The sequence below is a fragment of the Electrophorus electricus genome, chromosome 2 (assembly GCF_013358815.1).
Source record: "Electrophorus electricus isolate fEleEle1 chromosome 2, fEleEle1.pri, whole genome shotgun sequence".
NCBI lineage: Eukaryota > Metazoa > Chordata > Actinopteri > Gymnotiformes > Gymnotidae > Electrophorus > Electrophorus electricus.
The window spans coordinates 8,260,027-8,279,079 of NC_049536.1; the positions used below are offsets into that span (position 1 = coordinate 8,260,027).

The following is a 19,053-nucleotide window of genomic DNA, read 5'->3' on the forward strand; positions in this document are numbered from 1 at the left end:
CTCATTACATTATAATACAAATACACATTAGAATTAAACATCTTGTGTCAGAAGAGCAGTGCTATAAGCATCAATTTAGAAGTGTTACAGTGATATATTGTGTGGGAGAGTAGTAGTGTACTAGTAGTGAGAGAATATTGCTGTATGCTGTATGCTTGTAACCACAGGCTATTTTATTCTGTTTGCCATGTGGGTCAGGTTGAAGCCAAAAAGCCCATATGGACAGACACTCATGCACACACACAATTACACACACACACACATACACTCAGGCCACCAGCCACATTTCACCAGCAGTTCCGTCTTGGTTGTGGCGTGCATACATGTGCATGTGTGAGAAGGTATGTGTCATACCGTGATTGTGATGAAGTTTACACCTGCGTGTGTGCATCTGTCTGTCTGTGTCCCCAGAGGAAAGCGTTTTGTGGCGATGAAGGTGGTGAAGAGTGCCCAGCACTACACAGAGACAGCGCTGGATGAGATCAAACTGCTGCGATGTGTGAGTGAAGGAGCTGGCAGGACAGAAGCCCCAGCCGTTCCACACGGCGCACTGACGTCTCCCTAAGCTTTCCAAAGGGGTTTTGATGCGGAGAGCTCAGTAGAGAGAGCATGCGCTAACCGTCCACCCCTCTACCCATCTGTCTGCCTCTCAGGTTCGAGAGAGTGATCCCATTGATCCCAATAAAGACATGGTGGTTCAGCTCATCGATGACTTCAAGATCTCTGGGATCAACGGAATCCGTATCCTTCGCAGTATGCAGCTGGCCCTGGCTCTTGTATGCACACAGTTCCGTTGTTCTCTGTAACTCACCTCCTCAGATGTGTGTATGGTGTTCGAGGTCCTCGGCCACCATCTGTTGAAGTGGATCATCAAGTCCAACTACCAGGGCTTGCCTTTGCCATGTGTGAAGAGTATCATTAGACAGGTAATCTCTCTCTCACTCACTCATACACGAACACACGCATATGCATGCGATATTCACACATGTATACGCTTGTATACATGAACTGTAAAATCTACCAAATCCCAAATATCTACCCTGTTTAAGCAATCTAACATGATTAAGCCAAACATCTAACTGGCATGCAGTCTAGTCCAGCAGAGCTGCTGCCTTCCCTTTTCACATGAATCCCGTCTGACGTCCTGACGATGGAAAAGTGTAACTGTTCATACTGGAATGTGGTTAAGGATTTAAGGTGTATTTGTCTGGCAGGTCTTGCAGGGTCTGGATTACCTCCACACTAAGTGCAAGATCATCCACACAGACATCAAGCCGGAGAACATCCTGATGTGTGTGGATGATGCTTTCATCAGGCGCATGGCTGTGGAGGCCACAGAGTGGCAGAAAGCAGGAGCGCCTCCTCCGTCCGGATCCGCAGGTATTCCTGTCTTCATCCTGCTCACATTCACCTCCCCTTCGGTTTCCTTCTACCCCCCTCCTTCTCTGTCCCTATTCTCTCTTCTGTGGGCACAGCATGAGAGATCAGGAGTGACAAGCGTCATGTCATGCTCACATTTAATCTCTGCTCCTGTCACTGGCCTCATTTGAACTACCTGAAATCCATTCACAGAGGAAGCAAACCAGTCTTAGCAGCAGATAGATAGATACATACATATCTACGTACATACATACATACGTTCCGACATACGTACGTACATACTTGCATATTTTGTAATTCCTGCCTCATCTTTGTCGTACTGTGATAATCTTTTTTGGTCTAGTAGAGCAATGGCAGACACAGCACTTTTCCAGGTTCACTGAAATGCTTGCAAAACTCTCAACCCTGGTAGACAAGTTGACCGCAGACATGATCCAAGTGTGGATGACAGCTGCTGCTTCCTCATGCTCCTCTTCCACCAGGTCACACTCCACACTGATTGGAGAAGCTTTGTAGAAACATGCCTTTACAGAACTCTGACAGTTGAGACCACCTGACCTTTGTAGAGCTCCTCACTGCTGGGACTGAGATTAATCTCGTTTAATGCCATTGTAAGGCAGGCTGATGACTGCCATGCTACCTGTGGGGCCTCAGGTAGGCCTCACTACATGACTGTGCAGAGATGACGAGAGCCTGGTGTCAGAAATAGCAAAGAGCATTAATATGGAACTGGGACAGTGAGGAAGGACAGACTTTCTCTAGTCCCTTTAAATCCTGCCTCAACTTAGTCTCAGAAAGAGAGTCTCGTGGAATCCTTTAAAGGCTCATATATCTTACAGTGTACAGTGGGAGTCCAGTCTAAGATGCCTTGCATAATCTGTGGCCGTGAGAGTGCTCATTTGTTTCAGGTATGAAGAGCTTGTTCATTTTGTACCGAGTGAGCTGTTGCTGTTACTGTTAATTTGTTTGTTTGTTTTCTTGCTCCCCTATCCAGTCAGCACAGCTCCACAGCTCAAGCAGGTGAGTAAGCAGCGCCACCAACCCCGAGTCCTTCTCGTTAGGGTCTGTATTCCACTTGGGCGGGAGCGGCGCCGAGCTCGGTGTGTGAGCACGTGCGTGTGGTGCCCTCTGCAGGTGGGCAAGATCTCCAAGAACAAGAAGAAGAAGCTAAAGAAAAAGCAGAGGCGACAGGCGGAACTGCTGGAGAGACGCATGCTGGAGATCGAGGCGCTGGAGAGGGAGGCTGAGAGGCAGAAGGCCAAAGAAGGGTTAAACCCACCGCCAGGGCCCATGCTAGCCCTCGGGGACAGCGACGATGAGGATGAGGAGGATGAAGAGGTGGAGGAAGAGGAGGAGGGAGAAGGAGAGAGGGAGCGACCCATCAGACTAACCAACCACACATGTGAGCGGAACCTCTGGGTTTATCCAGAGCATGTACTGGCTTTTTTAGACATTGCTGCTTGTCTTGAAAAGGCTGAGGTATTGACTGAATATCAGGTTGAAGCTACCTTAATATTAGGTGCATTTGTAATGTAACATCTATCTGTCATAAACAGTGGTGATCAGTATGTCCCCTTCATTTTCCATTTCTATGTCTGCATCACCATTATCAACATTATCGCCATTATCACCATTATCACCATTACCACATGGCAGCTCTCCCTCCTATGGCACAGAGTGATTTCCGCACAAGTGGGTCAGCAGCTGCCGGCTGAGCATAGCTCAGAGGATTCTAGAAAAGAGGTTCTTCATCCAGTCCTCAGGGAGCCCCGACCAGTCTACATTTTTATTGTGCTCCATCTCCAAAGACAGCTGAGCTGGGTAATCAGCTGCAGAATGTCAGGGCTGCAAATTTGTCAGCAACAGGAACAGAACAAAATGGTGAACTGACTCGTGGAATCTGAGGACTGGATTGAGACCCTTTGTTCTGGAAGATTATTAATGTCAGATCTGGTCTGTTCTGTTTGATGTTATTTCTATTTCTGTTCCTAATAGTAGATAGCTCCCTGTTCAGATGTTCTAATATTGGATTGTAAAGTAATGAAGAGGGACTAAGGAGTGTTAGTGCAGAGACAAGAAAGCCTCCAACCATCTCTCCAGCCCAGTGCAATCTCTCTCACACACAAGCACATATGCACGCACACGCAGGGCTATGGTCCATTCATTTTTGTACAGAGCCTCGTTTCTCTCTCAGGTGCAGCTCCTCCAGAGCACCATCAGCAAGAGGAAGAGGAGGACTGTGAGGTGGCTCCTGGCGCAGGTATTCCCACAGAGGAAGATCCCCCAGCCGAAAGGGAGACCATCACACCACTCCGCGAGCAGGGCAGTGAGCCCGCCAACGAGGAAGAGCAGCCGGAGGAAACGGAGGAAGAGGAAGAAGAGGAGGGGAACGTGGTGGAGGAACAGGAGGCCGCAGGTCCAAAAGAGGAGACGGGAGCAGTGGATGGGCCTGAGGCCAAGGCGGAGGAGACGGTGGAGCCAAAGACAGATGAATGCACCAAGGAGGAGCAACCTGAGCTGGCACAAGAGGAAGAAGGAAGAAAAGGAGAAGACGAAGAAGGTGATGAGGATGAGGAAGATGATGACGACGACGACGAGGACGATGATGAAGATGACGAGGCTGAGGATGAAGGCCAAGAAGTGAGGAACTCCGCAGAGAGCCACAACGATGGCCCAAAAACCAACGGCCATGTGACGATGGACGCAAAAGGCCTCAAGCACCTGTCTCCAGCTCTGCCCCTGGGGCAATTGCCCACACCTCTACTCTGCCCCCTGGCAGAGTCGGAGATGAGCACCACTGACGGAGATGTCTCGGACCCTTCTTACGAGCTGTTTAATGGGGAGACGGTGGGGCTCACTAATGGGGCCCGGCACCGGGGAACTGTACCACGCTTCCCAGACCTGCCTCTGGACACTGAACCGGACGAGTGTGCACCACACGAAGGAGAGGCACCCCTCAGCCCCAACGCCGACCGCAGCCGAACAGTCTCCTCGTCCAGCACTGGGGACACACCTAAAGGTGGGACAGATTCACCGCTGACTCGGAGACACTGCAGTACCATGAAATGTGATTCACATTGTTACATATCACTGTGTCCTACCACATATTTGAAGTGTAAGTGTTGTCAGACAGCAATGGTGGAGGCAGTTTTATTCCTTAAATGCCTGGATTGTAACACAGTGCTCTGGTGCTAGCCTAACAGCTGTGTGCTTGTTCACTCAGCTAAGGCACGAGCAGCGGATCTGCTGGTGAATCCCCTGGACCCCCGCAACGCTGACACACTCCGGGTGAAAATCGCAGACTTGGGCAACGCCTGCTGGGTGGTAGGAGAAGCTCACACAGAAGAGAACAGGCACTCTGCAATTGTCTTGCAGATCTGTAGTTAATTGAGCTTCCAGAATTAGTGTGGGATGTGGAATGTAGATGAGGCGCAGATCCCCTCTTCAGCTGCCAGCAGTCCCCAGTGTATATGTCATCACTCCCCTGCACTCCTGTATTCTTCCACCTTCTCTGTTTTATAGCTCTGCAAGCTAAGACATTAAACCTTAACCCATTAAATTAAACACTTGCTATACAGCTTGGTCCTGACAGAATTGTGTTAAACCTATTTAGCCCCATTACATAAGCAGTGATTCTTTGCTTCAAACAGTGAAAGTGGACGTGAATTCTTCAGGCATATTTGTTTGTAGTTTGCATCACAGATCTTCCTTCCGTTTTAGCACAAACACTTCACAGAGGACATTCAGACCCGGCAGTACCGCTCCATCGAGGTTCTGATTGGTGCAGGTTACAGCACTCCCGCAGACATCTGGAGCACTGCCTGTATGGTAAGCACTTGACATGCCTTTTCTGCTCGCGTCTTCCTGTGTACATCTCTACCCCTGGACCATACTTGTGTCAGGCATTTGCACAGGGAAACAAAGAACGAGTCTTCGCTGATCAGACACAGCTGCCCTCAGATATTCTGCATCAGTCTGGAACTGTCCAATGAATGAATGATCTCCAATACTGTTTTTCAATGGGTCTATGCACATGCTAATTATCGAAGCTACTGATAAGTCATCCCAGAATTACCATAATTATGCTGCTTCCAACTCAGGAAAAACATTCAAGTGTGTTGTAGAGTCATAATTACCAGCTGGCACGAAAATGTAACCTTAGTGCTGATGTAACAGCTCAACTGAGTGAGATCTCCTCATCATACAAACATAGCTTTAAATTGTATGCTACTAATAACCAGCTATATGCAACTTATTAGTAACATAACAATGTTACTAAAGACAAAATATATGGCAAAAAGTATGTGGACACCCGTCCCTATTATTGAGTTCCAGTGTTTCAGTCACACCCATTGTTAACAAGTGGTATATAACTTCAAGCCATGCAATCTGCATCCATTTGCATCAGAATGGGTCGCATTGTAGAGCTCAGTGACATTAACCATGGCACTGTCATAGGATGCCATGTATCAGTTTGTGAAATTTCCATCAAGCAGGCCCCGCGAGTACTGTAGCGTGTCTAAAAACTGCCTGCCTCTGTTGCATCACTCACTTCAGAATGACGCCGAACTTCATGTAACGGGTTTGCATGGTCGAGCAGCTGCACACAGGCCTAGGATAACTGTGCACACTGCCAGACTGGATTGTGTAAGCACACCGCCACTGAACTCTGGAGCAGTGGAAATGTGTTTTGTGGAGTGATGAATAACGCATCACTGTCTGGCAGTCTGAAGGATGAATCTGGGTTTGGCGGATGTCAGAAGAATGTTTATCTACTGAAATGCGTAGTGCCAATAGTACATTTGCGGAGGGATAGTAGACCGGGGCTGTTTTTCAGGGTTTGGCTTGGACCCTTTAGTTTTAGTGTTGCTGTTAATGCTGCAGCATTAGAAAATGATATGCTTCCAATTTCGTGGCCAGTTTCCTGTTCCAGCGTGACTGCACTTGTACACAAAGTGAGCTCCAGACAGACATGGTTTGGTGTGGTGGAACTCCACTGGCCTAAACAGAGCCCTGTCCTCAACCCCCTGAACACATTTGGGATGAACTGGAACGTTGACCGAATGGGCTCAAATCTGTACAGATACACTCCACAAATCTTGCAGAAAGCCTTCACAAAAGAGTGGAAACTGTTATTACGTCCACAGAAATGTGGAGGGGCAGGCAACTCCATTATTAAAGTCCATGGTTTGGGAGATCCAACAGTCTGACATAAATGTGATGGTCAGGTGTCCACATGCCTTTGTCCATATTGTGTTCTTCTTCCATTTTGCAGTGCTGTGAAAAAGGGCTTAAAAGCACCAAACAGTATCCAGCAGATGAACTAGCTCACTTTCCAGCCATTAATGCTGTGCAGATACATGCTGTTCACTGCTCCTTTCTCCCTCCTTCTCAGGCGTTCGAGCTAGCGACAGGAGACTATTTGTTTGAGCCCCACTCAGGAGAGGACTACTCACGTGATGAAGGTAGCTGTCTTCTTTGGTTCACAGCCGAGTGGAAAGCACTTCATTTATCTTTGTTTTTAAAAAGGCGCCAAATTAGAAAATGGATTACTATTACATATGTCATTAGATATAATGTATTTGCAGGATAGTAAGATGCTGTACTGCACTGAAATGGTTGTGTATATATGGTAGTGTATGTATGCTAGTGGTATGGTAAATGGTAGAGTATGTAGGGCATCTTTAGGGCTACATCTACAGTGCTTTGTTCTTGTTCCTAAGCTCTCTTTAACCTGCCTATTCAGCCTGTTCTGCTGACACTCTCCCTGTAGTGTTCCTCTCAGTTCCTCTATAGCCATGCAGGACATCATCTTTCCTCAAACCCTTCTCTGACCCCAAATAACACCAAACGGAAATGCTTGAATCTTAAGGTTTTCAAAATGAAATTGAAATCATATTATTAATGCCCTTCCACTCATATACCCCTATACTCATATACTCATCTAATAGCAGGCCCACTCTGCTTACCCATTGTATCTCTCCATTTCCTGGCTGTCACCATCTTTTCAGGCCCCAAAGATCTAATAACAGTTTGACATTGCAAGACATGACTCCACAAATGACTAAGAAACAATAAAGGAACCAGTGACGTTTAAATTCAGCATAGCAAGGAACACAGAACTTTTCTATCTGAGACCATATCTGATCAACATCTGACACTCTACTGGAACATGGAGAGTACCATTAATACTAGATTTTCTCTCTTTGTTCTCTCTGTCTTCTTCTTAATCCCTTTCCTTGTGCCCTCCCAACCTCGGACCCTCATTCCCTCCCGCCTTCCTGCACTCTTCCCTGTGCCTCACTCTGCCTCACTCTGCCTCCTTTGCTCCTTTTCTCTCTCTGCTCTGTAGATCACATAGCCCACATCATAGAGCTCTTGGGCTGCATTCCACGACACTTTGCTCTCTCTGGAAAATATTCACGGGAGTTCTTCAACCGGAGAGGTAGCTGTAGAGCGCCTGTGGAGGACGAACACATGCACAATCCTGCTCGATGCAGACAGACAGAAACGCGTCTTAAAATCCTAAAATTGAATTTGAACCATGATTTGTCAGAAGGGTTGTTAAAGCACTGCCCAGGCCTGCCCAAGCTGGTGGGCAGAATGCAATGATTCACTAGACGGTCAGACTCATTTTTTTGCTCGGAGGCAGGTTTTAAGAGCTCTCCACATTCCTTGCAGACTTCTCATGTGTCAAGTCTGTCTGTGCATGAGTGAGGCTGCCTGCATCTGCTCGTCCTCCTGCATGAGCGAATGGGCATGTTCCACTGACGTCTGTGTGCGTGTTCTGTTGTTGTCCCCGTGTGCATGTGTGCGTGCGTGCGCGCGTGTGCGTGTGTGTGTGTGTGTGTGTGTGTGTGTGTGTGTGTGTGTGTGCGCGCGCGCACGCACGGTGGTCAGACCACATCGCACTGATTATGGAGTTGCTGGGGAAAGTCCCACGCAAAGTCATCGCTGCAGGAAAATACAGCCGTGAGTTCTTCTCAAAGAAAGGTAATGGTGCTCCCCGTGCTCAGGCCCACAGCAGCCAGACTCCTGTGGTCTTCTCCATCAGGGCCAACCCGAACAAAGAGCAGCTGGGGTGATGGCAATCTCAGTGGGCCAGACCTGTGCACAGGGCCCTTTAGTCTATATCTAAGGCACAGCACGGAACAAAAAAGTTGCTGAACTAGCAGGCAAGGAGGCAAATGTCAGTACAAGAGAGCACTAAAAAAAAGAGCCAGGCACTTCTGCACCGCTGTGTCACATAAGAACTTCATAAACATGAAAAAAAAAGAGAGGGTTTGTTCATATGAGTTTCATCAGATTACATCATCACACAAGAAGGCCCACAATATAGAAAACTACTGTACTGCAGTTACATTACTACATGCTGTTGTTACAATATGACATGCAGTACATTAAAGCACAAGGCTGAATCCTTGGGTGAATCCAAGGCTGAATCCTTGAGGTCTCTGTTAAACACACAGGCGAATGCTTGATGTCCCTTTGTTAAAGATCGGCTCGCACTATTGTGACTGAAAGTGTTTGTTGGATCATGTGAATTCTGTGAAAACACTCATCGGGAATATGAGATGCGCAAAAGTCACAGTGAAGGATTGTGTTTTGTTAGTAGACTCCTCTGTACACTCCTTCTGTGATATTAGTAGGGCAGCTGTCAGCACTTCCATAATGATTAATCCAGAATATCTCGTGCATCCTTTACACACAGTACTGTGTCAAAGAGGAAGAACAGCTCTGTGAGCTAGCTAAACGGGATGAGCAAACCATTTATTCTGAACAGTTCTGATCACTGCACCTCAGCTTCTATCCCCTGCCCCAAAGGTTCTGTTTTGCTCAGTGTCTACTGATTATGGACATGTGACACTTTGTATCATTCTTGTCTATAAAATGATTTAAAATGTGCTAAAGACTATTGTCTGTTGACACCATTTTTCTGACAAGCTAAAATGTTATACCTTTAATACTTATGCCAGTTAAGCACTTTAGTTGGCAATATGTGCATCTCAAACAATAGTGTTACATAATAAAAAATCCTAGCGTATGAGATATAGTGCCATAAATTTCTAATGTATTGCTAATGTAATAAGTGCTGATTATTGACTGGGGTTCTGCTCTAGGGATCAACTGTAGCATAAGCAATCTTCACAAAAACTCACAATGATGTTAAACTTTATGATGAGTAGTGCTTAGCTGATTCTGTAGCTACTAATGTAAATCTTGTTTCGCATCCTTTAGAGATTTTGTTTACATTGTTTTTATTCAGCATTCATCCAGCTCTAATTCCAGTTTTCTCTCTGCTGGCCCTTGTAGGTGAGTTGCGACACATCACTAAACTAAAACCCTGGTCTCTGTTTGACGTGCTGTTGGAGAAATACGGCTGGTCGGCTGAAGACGCCGGCCACTTCACACACTTCTTGCTGCCCATGCTGGAGATGGTTCCAGAAAAACGCGCCTCTGCACGGGACTGCCTCAACCATCCCTGGCTCAACTCGTAGCACCAGATGTTTATTTCCACCTAGTGGCAGCCTCCAGGACTGCACCCTGTTCTCAGTCCCGGGGGGTGGGGGGTGGGGGGGGGGTGAAAAAGAGAGAGAAAGGGAAGGAAAGCATAAAGGATGGATGTCTGTGGGCTAATGTAAGACTGAAGAGAACGCATGTTGATGTTTAGTTTCTACAGGTTGAAATCTTCACTATACTCTTTTCCTACAGGCTGAAATATGCTTTCAGTATTCACAAGCTTAGTTGGTGCTGAACCTGGGAAATCGTTCTTTCCTCTCATCCATATTCCCATCAGTAACAGGGTGATGCTTTATTTCACAACAGAGGGATTACAGACAGATCACGAGGAAAACCCATCAGGTTTATGCCAATCCAAGTTCAACGATTCACCATCAGACTAAACACCTGAAGAAGCTTACATGCTTCAACCCTATATTTGTCTTAATCCTTAAGATAAAATTAGAATAATTTTCATCCATTTGTGGCGTATTCATGGGAATCTGCTAAAAAGGCATGTACTCATGCCTTGTGCAAAGCTTTCTTGAATGTTGCTGAATAGTTAAAGTATATCTCAAGTATTGACATCACCGCCTTCTATTGACAGTGTGTACTGTGAGCTGGATCAGAGTATATTCTGTGTTTTGAAATCCTTACTGTGTGTTTGCGTGTCAGTGTTACTGCTATTTCTGTTGTTCACAGAACAGTGGCAGGTAGCCCACCTGAGTCTCTCTCTGCTCCACCCCTTGTCTTTCTCTTGGCCCCGCCTCTCTCTGCTCCACCCTGGTTGGTTCCTCTCTTGGGCCCCACCTGAGTCTCTCTCTGCTCCACCCCTCGTCTCTCTCTCGGTCCCTAGCACCGAGACAGAGCGTCTGAGCCGGGATTCTGCCACAGAACTGTTTACAAACCCTTGCCCCCCCCACAAAAAAAAAGAATCTCACAGCTTACACTCACCAAGAGCTGCATGGCTATCTCCAGGCCCTAGCAGACACAAAGGAGACTCCCAAGCAGCAGGGCGAGCCACCCTTGCTGCCTCTGGATTAGAAAATAAGCCACAATGGAAGAGGGTGTAAAATGAACAAAAAAAAAAAATACAAGAGACTTTCTACAGACTGCTTATTCTTTAAAATTTCTCTGTGGCAAGCTAGTGAAAGAATGGAGACTGAAGGCGAAAAAGGTATAACAGTGTGCATTTCACTCGTCTGTTGATTCTTGTACTTAATTCTTCTCTCATTTAGCTATTTTTTTAGAAGCAGGTTGAGCCAGAGGCCTTGATGGTGAGGGCTCTTGCTGGAACCTCTTTGTGTTGTTGACATTCAAAACATTCCTGACCTTGCTTCCACATGTATGCTTCCTACTGTTGTCACACAAAAACAGATGATTTTGATTTTTCCAGCAGCACCTTCATATTTTTGGCAGGACATCCCCAAACCTGTTTTGCTCTGTCCGAACTGCTTTCATTCCTGAACGTCTCAAATTGAGGATGTATAAATTGAGGTTGCACTTATGTTTGTATGTTTTGTTCAGGGATAATTACCAATGTCCACCAATCGGTCTACAAACTGAGATCTGCTCCACAGCAGCTTAGTTAAGGTAGGAGCCTTGTTGCCATGGAGCCGTGGTTACCGTGACAACTGTTGCTGCTGGAGGCTGTTGGAATGTGAGACGCCCCCGGTGGCTGAAGAGGGTACTGCACTCTGCACACACTGCAGCTCTCTTTCAGTGCCAACATCACTCTTCCACGTTCCAGCTCAGTCACTCATCACAGTTAGTCAAGTTGCCTATTTTCGCAATAAAAATGAGTATAAGTAGATGGTGAAATATTTTTAAAAACAATATTTAATTCATTTAAAAGAAAAAAATGAAGAAATTCTGATGTTGTGACAGTGACCGAATTTCGTCTTATTATTGAAGTGATTGTGTTTTGTCTGTTTAGAGATGTCTTTATTTCTTTTGTAATTATTATATAATTATAATTACTATTATTGCCATTAGTTATTTTTTATTTAGTTGTCGTTTCTTCCCATCATCATTACATTGAACAGTGCTGCTCTGTCTGGACTAGTGTGACGGTGATGAAATTTATCAAACATTTTTGCAATAATAGTGATGAATTTTTGCACCAAAAGCTCCTGATCTCTCTCAGCCATGCTGACTGTTCTTCCCAACATTGACAGAATAACATCTCTTCTTGTCTGTGTTTTTCATTGACAGATTTAATAAAATTATAAATTAACGGACCCCTTTCCTTTCATGCCGTGAAAAACATGGTCATTCTAGTCTCAGTTTTAATGAATTATTCAGTCATACCCTGACACTTCCATATCAGGAATACGATTACATGTTCGGTAGTACATAAATTGGAATAGAATCTGACTGGACCCCACCTCAAAACATCAACATATAAAAACAACTGTCATCGCCCAACTCCTGTTTGGCACAATTGTAGTTTTTGTGGTATGTTATTTGCATTTGGGTAGTAATGACAGTAATTTGACTTTTCTTTGTGTGGTTCTCCGAATGCACCACCTGTGGAAATATATTCAGTTAAGCAGCAGTTTGGCATATCCATTTGGACCACCTACATTTTCCTCTGTAGTTGTAGATTGTTGTAGTTTGTTTCTTCCATCATATAGACCTACAAATATACTACCCATAATCTGAGGAGGGAGTCCTGCTATTGAACGTGCTCCGCCTCATGACCATTCGTTCCACCTGAGGACTCTAATCATGGCTGTAGGCCTTGCTGAGCAGCAGTGCTACACTCAGAATTCTGATACCTTGAATTCAAAACATGATTCAACAACCATTTTCTTGAGTTACCAAAAATAAGTCTTTGCTCAAGGCCTGAGAAGATTCAATTGACACATGCAAGTTGCAAATCTCAACTCTTTTCACATACCCATAGGCACCTTTATTACAAAGCTCAATTAAACTTATGCAAATATAACTGCAATTTAAAACACAAAACTCCAGTCAGTATGGTGAAACAAAAAACAAACCCAAGATATTGTGTGAACAGAAACAAGCGTAGTTGGTAACACTGTTAAGGTGTAATCAAACAATGAGAAAACTAATGTGGTTTCAATCCATACAAGCAAGTGAAAATTTGAAGGGAAAAACCTGAACGCATGAGAGGCAAGGGATAATAAGTACAGAGGTTTCTAGACAGATGTGTGGCATGTATAGAAGCAGGCGTAGTTAAGCAAACCAAGTTGACCTCAGTTTTGGAGATGGCAAGATGACGAGGATTTTGTTCTCAGTAAATGAGTTTGCAATCTGGATATAGTTTTTGTACAGTGTTGATCCTCTTGTACTCTCATTATAAGAATTTCATGTTTATATTTTTTCCATTGCATAGTTGTTACTAATTCATAAGCATCTTTGACAACAGTGTTTTCAATAGATTGTACCAGGTTCTAGTTTCTAGATGGTCAGTAGATATTTATGTATTTATTTGTTTTTGAAGGGAAAGTAAGCAAAAGTAACATGTTTGAATCAGGAGTTTTGCTTTTGCCAGACAGCGAGGAATGCATTTTGTTGATCTCATTTAGTTATTTTAATTTTTTTATTTTATTTATTTGTGTGTCTGTGTTTAAGGATTTGGGGAAAAATGGGATATAATTTCTGAAAATGTATTTTAGCAGATGGAGGGAAAAAAAGTAAACCAGTGCTTCCAAGAGTGCTAGTTTAATTGCACACACACACACACACACTTTCCCTTTCACCACTATGTAGCACAGTTGTGATCAGGATCATAACCCTGGACCTATCAAGGCGAAAATAAACTTAAAATTAAACACTTAATGGAAATCATCTCCCAATTCACTGTTCTGCACTAAAACATCATAACATGGCTTAGGCTTTTTGCCCAACAGGGATTTTTGTCTTAAGAGGCACTATTACTAGTGGTAAGGAAGAAATCGATGTGCTCATTTCAGTCCTTGGAGCATCTAACTCAAAAGTAGGTTTATTTTAATTCCTGCTTCCAATAGACTAGAAATCAGGGCCAATAAAACTTAACTACTTGGATGGATAACCACTGTCAAACAAGAGGCATTCTAGATTTATTAATTTATATATACAGTTCTGAAAAAAATGAGATACCACTACAAAATGATCGGTTTCTGTACTTTTACAATTGATGGGTATGTGTTTGACAAGGCTGAGCAGTTTTGTTTCATTCTATAAACTACTGGCAACATTTCTTCCAAATTTCAGATAAAAATATTGCATTTTAGAGCATGTTTTTTAATGAAAATGACTAATGGTCAAAATAACAACAGTTACAGAAATCTCAGACCACAAATAATGCAAAGAAAATAAGCTCATTTTCATTTATAAACAACACAGTGCTGATATTTCAACTTGGGACGAGTCAAGAAATCAATATTTGGTGGAATAACCCTGATTTTTATGCGTCTTGTCATGCTTTCCACCAGTCTTTCACATTGCTGTTGGGTAACTTTTCACCACTCCTAGCACAGAAATTCCAGGATTTCCGCTTTGTTTGATGGCTTGTGACCATCCACCTTCCTCTTGATCACATTCCAGAGGTTTTCAATGGGATTGAGGTCTGGAGATTGGGCTGGCCATGATAGGGTCTTGATCTGGTGGTCCCTCATCCACACTTTGATTGTCCTGTTGAAAAAACCAATCATCAGAATTGGGGAGCATTGTCAGAGCAGAAGGAAGCAAGTTTTCTTCCAGCACAGTTTTGTAAGTGGCTTGATTCATGTGTTCTTCACAAAGATAAATCTGCTCAATTTTAGCCTTGCTGAAACACCCCCAGATTATCAACGATCCTGCACCAAATTTCACAGTGGGTGCAAGACACTGGCTTGTAGGCCTCTCCAGGTCTCCATCTAACCATTACATGACCAGGTGTTGGACAAAGCTGAAAATTGCACTCACCAGAGAAGATGACCTTACTCCAGTCCTCTATGGTCCAATCCTTATGTTCTTTCGCAAACTTCAGTCTGGTTCTTCTTTGCTTCTCATTGATGAAGGGCTTTTTTCTAGCTTTGCACAACTTCAGCCCTGCCTCCAGAAACCTGTTTCGAACCGTCCTCGCTGTGCATTTCACTCCAGCTGCTGCATGCCATTTTTTTGTAGATCACTTTATGTCATCTTATGGTTGTTGAATGACATTCGATTGAGGTGGCGATCATCACGGTCCGTAGAGAGTCGTTTTCGACCTCTGCCAGTCTGTAGCTGCTGTTGTTCCATGTGTTTGCTGCTTGACCTTGTTCTTATGAACCAGTTTTTGAAATGTTCAAGATGGAAGCAACCTGACGCTCACTGTATCCCTCTGCTAGTAAAGCTACAATTGAACCCTTCTTTTCCTCATTAGGAACCTTTCTTTTCAACTCTTTTGGCATGGTCTGTAGCTGTACACTTACTTTTTGGGTAGTCCTAGCACTGCTTTTCCCATCCAGCTGGTTCTATAACAAGAGAATAGTGATGACAGCAGCAGTGTTTTTTCTTCTGTTGCTCTTTAGTATTCCAGACGCCGCCATTCATCTGGATGGATTAGTCTCAATCCGTGCCGATAGAGACAATGCGCTCTCCGGCAAAACACGTGGCGGAGAAGTATGCATTTATATCAATGAGTCCTGGTGTAAAAACTCTGTGCTTGTCCTTAAGTACTGCTCACCGCTGGTGGAGTTTGCTATTGTCAGATGCAGACCTTTTTATTTACCACAGGAATTCACCTCCATGTTTATAATCGCGCTGTACATTCCACCCAGCGCAAACACACGAGAGGCTCTCCAGGAGCTGTATGGAGCGATTAGTGAACTGCAGAACGTTCATCCAGACGGACTGTTTATTGTCGCCGGAGACTTCAACCACGCAAATCTCAAGTCAGTACTGCCTAAATTCCATCAACATGTGAACTTTGCAACGAGAGGAGCGAACGCGCTGGATCTCGTTTACACAAACATTTCCCGTGCGTACTGGGCGGAGCCCCGCCCCCACCTCAGATACTCTGATCACATGTCTGTAATGTTGATTCCTGCATATAGACCAATCGTCAGACGCTCGAAACCGCTTCTGAAGCAGGTGAGAACTTGGCCAGCAGGAGCCATCTCTGCTCTTCAGGACTGTTTTGAGCAGACGACTTGGATCACATTCAAGGAGGCTGCTACTGATGCTGGCACTGTTAATCTGGAAGAGTATACAGCATCAGTGACTGGCTACATCAGCAAGTGCATTGATGATGTTACTGTCTCCAAGACCATCACCACACGCCCCAACCAGAAGCCATGGATGCCTGCTGAGGTGCGCATGCTACTGAGGACCCGTGACAGCCTTCAGAACAGGTGACGGAGAGGCTCTCAGGAAAACAAGAGCCAAACTGTCACGTGCGATCAGGGAAGCAAAGCGTGCACACGCACAGAGGATCCATGGACACTTCAAAGACACTGGTGACACACGGTGCATGTGGGAGGGCATTCAGGCCATTACTAACTACAGGAAAACATCACCTTCCTGTGACAGTGATGCCACCCTCCCAGATGCACTGAATGACTTCTATGCACGGTTTGAAGCGCAGAACAACGTTGCAGCAGAAAAGTCCATCCCTCCGCAAAATGACCAAGTGCTGTGCCTCACGGCGGCTGATGTGAGGTGTACTCTGCGTGGAGTTAACCTACAGAAAGCTGCTGGGCCAGACAACATCCCGGGTCGTGTGCTCAGAGAATGTGCTGACCAGCTTGTAGATGTCCTGACAGACATCTTCAATATCTCTCTGAGCTGCACCGTGGTCCCAACATGCTTCAAGACCACCACCATCGTCCCCGTGCCTAAGAAGCCCACGGTGTCGTGTCTCAACGACTACCGTCCCATCGCAATCGCATCCATTATCATGAAGTGCTTCGAGAGACTCGTCATGAGACACATCAAGAGCCAGCTTCCCCCTTCTCTGGACCCTCTGCAGTTCGCGTACCGCCCCAACCACTCTACAGATGATGCCATCTCTACCACACTTCATCTGGCACTCACACATCTGGAAAAAAAGGGCACCTATGTAAGAATGCTGTTCATAGACTTCATTTCAGCATTCAACACCATTGTTCCTCAGCATCTGATTGGAAAGTTGAGCTTACTGGGCTTGAACACCTCCATCTGCAACTGGATGCTGGATTTCTTGATTGGTAGACCTCAGTCCAGATAGGGAGCAGCACTTCCAACACCACCACATTGAGTACTGGTGCTCCCCCGGGCACTATACTCAGCCCTCTGCTGTTCACACTGCTGACTCATGACTGTGCAGCAATGCACAGTTCGAATCACATCATCAAGTTCGCTCATGACACGACCGTGGTGGGTCTCATCAACAAAGACAGCGAGTCAGCATACAGAGAGGAGGTGCAAGGTCAACAACCTGTATCTGAATGTTGACAAGAAAAAAGAAACGGTTGTTAACTTGAGGAGAGCAAGGCGAGAGCACTCCCCGCTTGCCATCAACGGCTCCTCAGTGGAGATCGTCAAGAACATCAAGTTCCTTGGTGTTCACATAGCGGAGAACCTCACCTGGACCCTGAACACCAGTTCCATCACCAAGAGAGCCCAGCAACGTATTTAGTTCCTTCAGAAGCTGAGGGAAGCCCATCTCCCATCACCCATCCTCACTACCTTCTACAGAGGTACTGTAGAGAGCATCCTGAGCAGCTGCATCATTACCTGGTTTGGGAACTGCACCGCCTTTGACCACAAGACCCTCCAAAGAATAGTGAGAAGAGCTGAGAAGACCATTGGGGTCTCTCTTCCCTCCATCACGAACAGCTACATAACACGCTGCATCCGGAAAGCCACCAACATCGTGAAAGACCCCACACACCCCTCACATGAACTGTTCACCCTTTGGCCATCTGGAAGAAGGTACCGCAGCATCCAGTCCCGCACCTCCAGACTGTGCAACAGCTTCTTCCCAGAAGCCATTAGACTCCTGAACTCTGGCTAACTCCAATTCCAATTCAGATTCCAAAATGGGCACTTGTATACATGCTTATACACAGTCACACACACACACACACACACACACACATACGTAAGTACATACATACATAATTACACACTCACATATTGTTTTGCATCGGACTAGTACTGAAGTCAAACCTCACACAAAAAATATGCACTCCTGTTGCAGTCTTGCACATCTTCCTACTTGCTGCTAGAGTACTGTACTAAACCAGCACTGTACTCTGAACTGTTCTGGCTGCTACCGGTGACTGCTATGTTCAGGGTAGCATGTCACTGATTGCTGTTCACAACTCACTTTACATATGCCCAGTATTGTGTACTGTACTAAATTGCACTGTCTACTCATTTTGTATTTGTCCTGCCCTGTATTTATTATTGTTTATTTAATGACATTTTGCACTATATTGGACTGTTTGCACTTGTAGCATGTTGTCTGTTGCACTGTTGTTTTTATGTTGCACCATGGTCCTGGAGGAACATTGTCTCGTTTTTGTTGTGTACTTGTATATAGCTGAAATGACAATAAAACCTCTTGAACTTGAACTAGAATAGGGTTTTGTTAAGATCACCTATCCAGCATCTCATTAAGTAGAATGAGGTGTGTCGGTGAAGTATTTCAACAAACACTTGCATGGAACGGCTGCTGTACATGTGGAGATGCTGATTTAAGAAAAAATTGAGTTACCCTACATATTGTGGAATATCATTAAAGGTCCAGCATTTGTCCACATTTAATAATTACAGAAAAACTTTAACATTACCATTTATTCCACTTTTCAAAGGAAAATCCATTAGTTGCACTTGATGGGTTCCATGGTACATTGTAGTTTAGTCCTGGTTGATACTGTATAAATATCACAATGTTTCCGAAGTGAATCATAATAGCTAGATATTTTAAGATAACAAAACCATGCTTCCTATACTGATATTGTATACCCAAAAGATGTCTTGCCTGTGTTACATAGCTTGTTTGAATTGTTTATTTCTCATAACACACGATCATGGTTCTACCAAGGAAAGCCTTACATACACTATAATGCAAAAAGTATTCACTCATCCATTCAAAAAATACAATTCAGGTGTTCCAGTCACTTCCATGGCAAGAGGTGTATAAAACCAAGCAACCAAGCACCTAGGCATGCAGACTGCTTCTACAAACATTTGTGAAAGAGTGGGTCGCTTTCAGGA

General features: G+C 44.8%; 1 protein-coding gene across 4 annotated transcripts in view; it reads left to right on the forward strand.

The window, feature by feature from the left end:
• srpk2 (SRSF protein kinase 2) overlaps positions 1-9,934 on the forward strand; it is a 45,897-nt gene extending 35,963 nt beyond the window's left edge. For 2 of the 4 annotated variants that reach the window (XM_027000995.2, XM_035523710.1), the window contains exons 5-16: positions 412-499; positions 654-741; positions 820-926; positions 1,215-1,380; positions 2,375-2,400; positions 2,515-2,782; positions 3,575-4,399; positions 4,604-4,704; positions 5,101-5,208; positions 6,776-6,845; positions 7,733-7,825; positions 9,694-9,934. In XM_027000995.2, the coding sequence (XP_026856796.2) occupies positions 412-499; positions 654-741; positions 820-926; positions 1,215-1,380; positions 2,375-2,400; positions 2,515-2,782; positions 3,575-4,399; positions 4,604-4,704; positions 5,101-5,208; positions 6,776-6,845; positions 7,733-7,825; positions 9,694-9,878 (2,125 nt within the window). In that variant the 3' untranslated portion in view covers positions 9,879-9,934. Of the gene's footprint in view, positions 1-411; positions 500-653; positions 742-819; positions 927-1,214; positions 1,381-2,374; positions 2,401-2,514; positions 2,783-3,574; positions 4,400-4,603; positions 4,705-5,100; positions 5,209-6,775; positions 6,846-7,732; positions 7,826-8,280; positions 8,374-9,693 lie in introns of all 4 variants that reach the window. The other 2 variants (XM_035523708.1, XM_035523709.1) reach the window with 2 other exon arrangements.
• The last annotated feature ends 9,119 nt before the right edge of the window (positions 9,935-19,053 follow it).